We start from the raw sequence: 8652 nt of genomic DNA, 5'->3' as shown, positions 1-8652 counted from the left end.
CCCCCCCCGCCGGGGACAGCGAGACACCACCACCCCCAGTCCCCCAGCCTCCAGCAGCCAGACCTCCAAGATCGCTCTCCACCGCCAGCCCTCTGGGTCCACCAACAGCCTGTCCTCCAGAGCCACCTGCTGCTAGCCCTCCGGATCCACTGGTGATCAGTCCTCCAGATCCACTCGCAGCCTGCGCTCCAGATCCACCCATGGTCCACTTTCCCAATTCCACTGCTCCAGCGCGATGGGTCGCCATCCCACTCACACCAGCAGGAAAGGTCGAAGCATTACTCTCCACATCCATGGGTTCACCAGCCCTTCTCTCTTCCCTTGGTGGAGGTCTCCTCCTAGTATGAACCTTAACAAAGGCCTTCCTGAAATTGTAGTTCATCAGGAAGCCTCTGCCTTCTAAAAAGCGTATGCTGCTTTCTGGGATCTTAAAAACCCCATAAAAGCTAGCCTCCTCTTCCTTAATCCCGACCAGCGACCATCTTCCAACGTCGGGCATCCTGGAGTTATGGTAGCCAATTCTTCGAAGGAGAATATCTGCCTCAACTCGCTCATCAGGGAAGAAGATTCCTACCCTGGTGGTCCTCTGGAGCTCATCAACGTTGCCGGCGTGTAAGGTGATATTATCGCCGATGATGACGTCTCTGATAACAGCCGACAGCCAGTCCCTTCCAGCTTGGTTGTCGCAAATCACAATGCACCCCCTGAGATGATAAATAAAATTACTAAACTTAAGGTGTACACTCCCTTGTGCCTGTTTGTCCATGATCCTGATCAGGCGTGTCTGCACCTCATCACTCTGCTCACGAGTGAGCTGGACGGAAGAATAGCCGTCAGAAATGATGGCAATTGCATGCGTGTGAGTACATTGGTCTTATTGGTTCACCTCCCCTAGGCCTCTTTGCCGTAGTCGCAGAAGTCCCTGGGGAGTACCTTATCCTCTTCTCAGTGGAGGGTCCCGGTCCTGAAGAATTCCAGTCCCTATCAGCAGAGGTTGATGAGCTCGGTCGTTCATCAGTATCCTGAGGCCTCCCCCCTTGCCTCATATCAGCTCTCCTGGTCGTTCCAGGCCCCGAAGGGCTCCGGTCCCTAACACCATAGGTGGAGGTGCCCTGTTGACCTTCGGTATCCTGAGAACTGACCCTAAGCCTCCTTCTAGCCCTCCTGGATGGTCCGGGTCCCGCCGAGTTCCGGTCCCTATCAGCCGAGGCTGATGGGCCTGAAGGTCTCCCGGTATCCCGTGGCCGATCCAAGTTCCTTGGCTCACTCTCCGCAGCAGAATCAGGTCCTGTTAGTAGTAGGTAGAGCTCTGTTCCCTATCAACCAAAGCTTCTGGGCCCAAAACACTCTCAGTCTCCTGTAGTCCTGCTGTGGCCCTGTTGATCACACGCCGCCTTCTCCTTATTGCGCCCGATCCTCTGCCATCCCTTCTTCTAGACTGAGGACCGGGTCTTGGGTCGGGGGGGGGAAACACTTCCCCCTTCTCTCTGCTGTGGTTCTTCATCACTCATCTCTTCCACGTTCGTGGGAAGTGAGCTCGAAACATGCTCTGGCAGTTCCACTGCTGGCTCTTCCAGGTCTGAAGTATCTGAGGAGGACAAGTCCTTCTCATCTGGAAAGGGAAAAATGTAAAAGAAATTGTCATTGTTCATTTTGTTAAACGCACTGCAGGTACTACCCCCTCTCCCTGCAGCGGGCATTAGAAACAATGGGGTGTCCCATCGGACTCCCCAGGGGGCACCATGTGGAGGTGACAGTAGGCGTTGGCAGGGATAGGGAGAACTGGGAATCCTCAGACAGTGAGTAGGGCACTCTGGCCCGGTTCATCTGCAAAGAGTGGGGGAGACACCCGCACCCATCTCCCTCTCTAGTCCTCCTGTTGCCCTGCCCATTAATCCCCAAATACCCTATACCTATGATTAGATTCTTCTTGAAGTGCAGGCCTCCTCTCGTCGTTTCTGCACTCCTGGTACCTGTGCCTGGCCCTGTAGTATTCTTTTTTTAACTGGGTTAGAGCCGGCGTCCACCATGATCCATGGGTGATACTTGATGAGGTAATACTTGCCGCTTCAGTGATGGCGCCCGTAAGCATTGCCACTCTGTGGTCAATCTCAGGCTCCTCATCTATCGGGGTCATCTCCTCTCATTTTCTGTCAGCTAGTATTCCCTCCAATTCACTGGAAAACGCTCTCCAGTTCGCTGATCGGGTCACAAAGCCCTTTTCTACTTCTTGGGCACCGCCTTCCTCTTCCACCACACTGAAGGCCACCTGGTGGTCTGAGCTCGTGTCTGACCGTAGGGTCCAGTCTGCAATACGCTTTCTATGGGAGCCGTTGCAAGTGTCACATCTATCCAACTCTGGCCCCACGCTTCAACAAATATGGGACTAGAAGGCTCGTTCATAATAACCAGCTGACACCTCACCACGCATTCTTCTACCAATCTCTCTCTAGCGTCTGTGTGAACAGAACCCCAGGCCGTGCTCCACGAATTTTATTATACTTTAGCGCGACAGTCCAGTCTCCACAGCAGCTATATTATCCTCTACATTGATATTTACATTCGCCTGTCGTGGCGGCATATATGTTGAAACCAGAGCAAAGGCAACTCTGCCCCACCTGACGTAACATGCCGCCTGATCTGGTGTGGTGAATTGCTTCAGTTCCATTACATCGAGAGCAGGGTTAACGACAACAATCGCAGCTCTAGGCCTCCTCTCGCCAGCTTCTAAACTATCAACCCTCGATGTAGTCCCAAAACCTGTGACCACATTCTTTCGACAACAAGGCTCCTGAATCGCCAAGATGTCAGCACTTTAGGCGAGAGTTCTCAATTCGTCTTCGGCCCATATTGACATGCAGGATATGCAGCCTATGCATACCGGGTCTTCTTCGCCTGCTTAACCATCATCTCCACATGTACCAGGCATTCCCTGCTGCCTGAACAATGTCGGAGATCTTTCCCTGCTCTGCCACTTGCCTTGCAATTTCTACAACATGAGGATTCACCCTTCTTCTTTTCAGGACACTCCTTAACTTTGTGCCAACTTAACCAGTCCCTGGGCATCACCTGCACTCTTCGCACCTGAACATTTTTTTTATTTAAGCTCTATTGAAATGTTTTTATTTTGTTCTGTTTTAACATTTATAATGATTTAAATTTGAATTAGAACCATGATCTGCAATGTAAATTAAAATGAACTAATTATAGATTTCAAAAAAAGAAATTAAGGTTTTATTTGAATGAAAGTGATTAAACAAACTAGATGTGATGTTACAGAATTTCAGTAGTTATGAGTGTAATTTTGGATTCCTTTTGATACTGAGTTTTTCTTTTAAATTCTACATACTCCCTTTCATTTTAGATTAAGGCCATCCCACTTTCTTTTCTTTTGTTTGTTTCGTAGGAAATACCTATTTTTTATACAATCTCGAGCTCAGTATAGAGTATTCAATTACATTTCATGTTTCTAATATTTTTAAAAGCCAGAATATTACTTCATCCTTATATTTGGTTGCTTTACATCTAGGTTATTAAACTCAAATTTTATTCCCAAATTTGGTGAAGATACTTAGTTAGATATAGATTGTTACGTAGATAAGAAGATAATTAGTTAAAATTATGAAAGCTAATTAAATTTTCTTAAAATTCATTCTGTATATCTATTCTCATAGAATGTAAGGTTTAAAGATATTTCATAAAATAAGAGACAATTACAAACATTTTTATTTTTTTGGAAAAATAATGAATTTAATCTCAACAGTGTGATGAAGATCTTTCTCACTAAAAAACCACCTCCTTATTCATATTTACCACCCCATGGTACCACTCTCGAGCATTACTTCACTGGTGCAGTAATGCACCTACTTCTAATATTGATATATCGGAAAAACCATTGTTAATAATGAGGCTTTATATTAGCTATGCATATTGTTGGTAGGTATGTAGTTAATACCTACTCTTGTTATTATAATTTTGTGAGTATGTTTCATTAATTTTTCAGAAGCTTTCGGTACTACTTGGACCAAACAATACTGTATGTACAACAAGGAAACAAAAGAATTCTTGATGATTCCATACAACCAAATGACAGGGAAGTTGGTAAGTTTTATTTTTAAATAACTGAATTTTGATTTATGTCATTAATCACCCAACATTTTCATTATTTTCACCTTTAAAATTCTCTGAAACGTCAAAAAAAAAATTAATTAAAAATAAAAATTTAAAATAATAATAATTAATGTTTAGAACTATGTACTACATTTTTATTTTTTCTTAGAACATTTTTTACTCCAAGCACTTTCTGTATCCGAATCATTGACAGCTTTGAGATCCAAATAGCCATGTACATGATCTTATCTCTGTTTACTAAGTTCAAAATTTATTACAATATGTAGTTTGTGTTATCAGATGTAGACCAGTGGTTGTAATTGCATATGCTTCATTCTGAATCTAAAGCCATAACCTATCTGTTAGCCATAGTTCCTGAAAATAAATTATTAAATTGAAAAAATAAATTGCTTCCTTGCTTCACTTTTTGATGAAAGGCATTAAACACACCAATTTAAATCTATTTCAATTGTTATTGCCTTTGTTTTGTTATATGTTGATTATAAAATATAAATATTAGCAAATATAAAAAATATTAGCAGGGAACAGATTTAATAGCCAGGTTATGTACATACTCACATAGATTTATGTACCCACATATGATAATATAAGATACTAGAAGGGCAAAATAAAAGGGAAAACACACACACACACATATATATATCATCAAAAACACACACACACGCACGTGTGTGTGCGTGCGTGCGTGCGTGCGTTTTTCCTATATATATGTTTATAAAAGTAAAATAAATACTGTAATTTTATCTGTTCAATTCATAATTTTGTTTTATTCTTTGTTTATTGATTTACTATTTTTTTAATGTTTACAGAACACCTCTGAAAAAATAATCCTAGGCTCCTGTGTTAGGCGGATGTCAGACACGATTGAGAAAAGGTTCTGCTTTGATCTAACACCTGTTGACAGGTAATAAATGAACTTTTTTTCTTATTCAATTTTACACCTTGATCGTATAAGCAATGTTATTTTTTTTTGTTCTTATAATTGAATGTTTGATTTCAATAAAAACATCAACAATCATTTTGGGATTGGTTTTGTTGAAGCAATCTTTACTATTATGATACCTACTCCATCTTATTTTTAACCTCTAGTTTTAAATGTTTAAATTAATATGTGTGGAACTATATCATAGTGGACCCTTATTATTAACCTATCATCAATGTATGAAAAAATACTATCAAAATATTTTAAAACAATTATTTATGTAAACCAACGTAATTTTTTTATGTTGTATCTAAAATAGGTTTTTAATGTTTAAGATTAATATGTGTCTTGTTAACAGACAGTGTTCTCCCTTTTAATTTATTTTATTTTTAAGTATATATTGTATGACTATTTGATTAAGAGTTTGTATTTTGAAATATTCTGATATGTCCTAGTATTTTCCTCATTTAAATGGTTCATTCATTACTTCTTATGGAATTAAATGATAGTATTTAATCTTATTACACATTTTCTCATATCAGTTAACTATTTATGATGACTTAGTAAATTATACTTAAGACTATATTTGTTTTTTTGTTGGGTTCCTTAGTAGGTACTTGAGTTTAAAATATTTATTAGCAATCTGTATCTTTTGATGAACTTTGAGGGTGATGGTAATGCCTTGTAAAGAAGTAGTTATTCTATTAAAGTGAACTCTGTTGAAAGGTTTTTCCCGAATAGAGGTAGAAGTGTTATTGCAATCTCTGCCATCATTGAATTCCTATTTAGTCTTTTCTTCAATAATAATTTAACTTTTAAATAATTTTTGCTTCATTTCTTGGACTATATTGTATTCTACTGGTCATTATTTTTTTATTCCAATGGCTTTAATATGGCAGACATCTGAATTTTGAATTTCAAGCCAATCCACGTGGTCATTTTGTATGCCCAAACCATAGTATGAAATTATTCTATTTTTTCTTGGGCTCCTGGACTATTTAGCATTATATTGTTATAAAAAAAAAATCTTTTTTATACCTTAGAAAAATTTATATTTATATTATTAAATTTTAGTGCATACTAATGGAAGAAATGATGAACATATCTGCACCTCAGAGGTGAATTGTCAATTTTTGCTTTATGGAATTGTGTAGTAGAAGATAAACTATCTTCTTTTTTTTTTTTTTTTTTTTTTTTTTTTTTTTTTTTTTTTTTGAGAAAATAACTCATAATTTTCCCATTACTTTACTTATGAGTACTTAAGTTGGAATATTATATTAAAATTTTCAATATATTTTAATAAGTTAAATTCAAATACTTGAAAACTGTTAAAAATTTACTTTTATTGGACCTCAAACCTTTGACCACTAATCAAAATGCCTGAAAACTTGTACGCCTCAAATTTTAGCGGACTTCCACTCTTATACATCTAATACAGGAAAATGTTCAAAAACATCACAAAATCTTTTAAAAGATATTACAAAACACTATGAATCATGCATACGAGACTAGGTAAATTAAAAAATGTTTTAAATAATAAGCTACAAGATATTATACATAGATTGCAAGTGGCTTGATTCTTTTAAGTAGTATTTGAAATGTTCATTAAAAACTTTATAGTAGATGATACTATAAGTCTGATACTATTTCTACTGGGGTATATCTTTACAATCCTCTTTATTATAAAAATTATGCATTATTTTCATATATAAGTGACTTCCTATTTATATTGTAGCTGTAATGAAATTTGAAATTTTTTAACACTTTGACTACAGGGGTTCTCATGGAAAAACATTTAAAGCACAAATTTTTTGATATTTTCTTTTCTTTTAATTTAAATAAGCATTATATAATGTATACAATGTAATATTTAATGAAGTAAAGTTTAAATACCTGTTTTTTTAACCATGATGACTATTGGTATCACCCGTGTATACCACTGAATCTATGTATACAATCAGCTAATGCATGAATGTTTTGTGGGTATTTTAACTGAATTACTGAATGGCTCAAGAAAGTTGTTTTATATCACCACGCTTTCTATAAAACATTTAGACAACATGAAATAATCCAAAACAATGTAATATATATATATATATATTTAAATAACAAAATTTTAAAAAATCTTTTGAACATGTAAAAAAAGTTATTGGAAGTGTGCAAAATAAAATAATACATAAATATAAATTTATACTAATCTACAATTTTTGGAATTTTTTGAAAGATAGTATTATTATGCAGTCTTCTGTTTCCTCTTTATATGGTATTTCTGAATATGAAGCATCAGATTCTTCTTTGTAAAAGGAAATTTTACAAGTTAAGTATATACCAATCAACCCTTTTTCTGCCTCTAGAGTGCATCTTTAACCCTTTTAGTGCCAAAAGATGATATATCATTGTCTAAAGCATTTGTGAAAAGTGCCAATGACAATATATTTTTGCACATTCAAATTGTCTAATTATTCAAATTCTGCGAGAATGTAATGATGTATTGTCCAAAGCATTTGGAAAAGGTGTCAGTGATATTGTGTTGCTTATTCGATGGTATCTTGCTATTCAAATTGCAATAGAACAAGTTAATGAGAACCTTAACATATCATTGTCCGTAGCATTTTGGAAGTGTCAACAATAATATATTGTTGTCTATTTGATGGTGTCTTGCTACTCAAATTGCCAGTCAGGAAATACATTCCCACATAAATGAATGAATCAGAAATTATGAGTGGGGGAATTTAAGTATTCCTAAAACCATGAAATATTATGATTAACATACAGAAACTCATCTGTGATATTCTGTGTGTATCTAATATTCTAATTTTCTCACTAAAAAATCTAGAAACAGACTAAGCACAAAGCCGAACATTTTTCACTTTTGATTTGTATGAAAAACTTTAAAGAGATTCATTGATACCCAACTATTATTTTCAACAAATAATGTAGTGAAACATAAAAATAACAGCAGTAAAATATCTTCAATGGACATCCCCCATTTATGAGGAGATGCAAACTATTACTATATACTACTGAAAAATCAAGTAAAATTACTTAAAGATCAGTACAAAACCTATTTTCACGAAAAATTTAACCTTTAATCTCTGAGGTACAGATATTAAGTTAATTTTTTTTCTTACCATAGAAATTAAATTGAAAAAAAAAGTGATTAAGTTCTCTTATAATAACAATACCTTATATTCTTAGATATTTTGTATTTAAAAGTCTATGATGAATTGTATTGAGTTCTCGACTAGAAAGAACATATTCTTTAATGATATTATCCTGATATGAGTAATGAATATACTGACATATGCGATTGTTGAAAGATTACAATATCAAATTATAATTTGAAAAATGCTGTAGTTGAGAGATGGTTAATAGAGTTATATTGTGTGTAGGCCAAGTCTCATTTTTGAATACTCATAAATTTAGATTAATTTTTATTAATATATTCTTGTTTGAGAGTGGTTTAGTTTATTTAAAAACAAATTTGATCCTTTTTTCTCAACTTTATTCTTTACAAACCTTCCGTTTCGACCCTCAGGTCATTCTCAAGGATACCTTCATTTTGATGTCATTTTCTTTTTTAAAATCTTAAAAATGCA

The 8652-nt window shown here is 35.9% G+C and overlaps 1 protein-coding gene across 3 annotated transcripts in view; it reads left to right on the top strand.

Moving 5' to 3' along the window:
• Positions 1 to 8652, top strand: part of Graf (GTPase regulator associated with FAK) — a 123052-nt gene that overhangs the window by 35887 nt on the left and 78513 nt on the right. For all 3 annotated transcript variants that reach the window (XM_067047662.1, XM_014420177.2, XM_067047661.1), the window contains 2 exons: positions 4004 to 4101; positions 4941 to 5035. In XM_067047662.1, coding sequence (XP_066903763.1) covers positions 4004 to 4101; positions 4941 to 5035 — 193 coding nt within the window. The remainder of the gene's footprint in view (positions 1 to 4003; positions 4102 to 4940; positions 5036 to 8652) is intronic.

This window comes from Halyomorpha halys, unplaced genomic scaffold (assembly GCF_000696795.3).
Source record: "Halyomorpha halys isolate HHAL.00 unplaced genomic scaffold, Hhal_1.1 Scaffold262.1, whole genome shotgun sequence".
Taxonomy (NCBI): Eukaryota; Metazoa; Arthropoda; class Insecta; order Hemiptera; family Pentatomidae; genus Halyomorpha; species Halyomorpha halys.
This window is presented reverse-complemented; position numbering and strand designations above follow the sequence as displayed.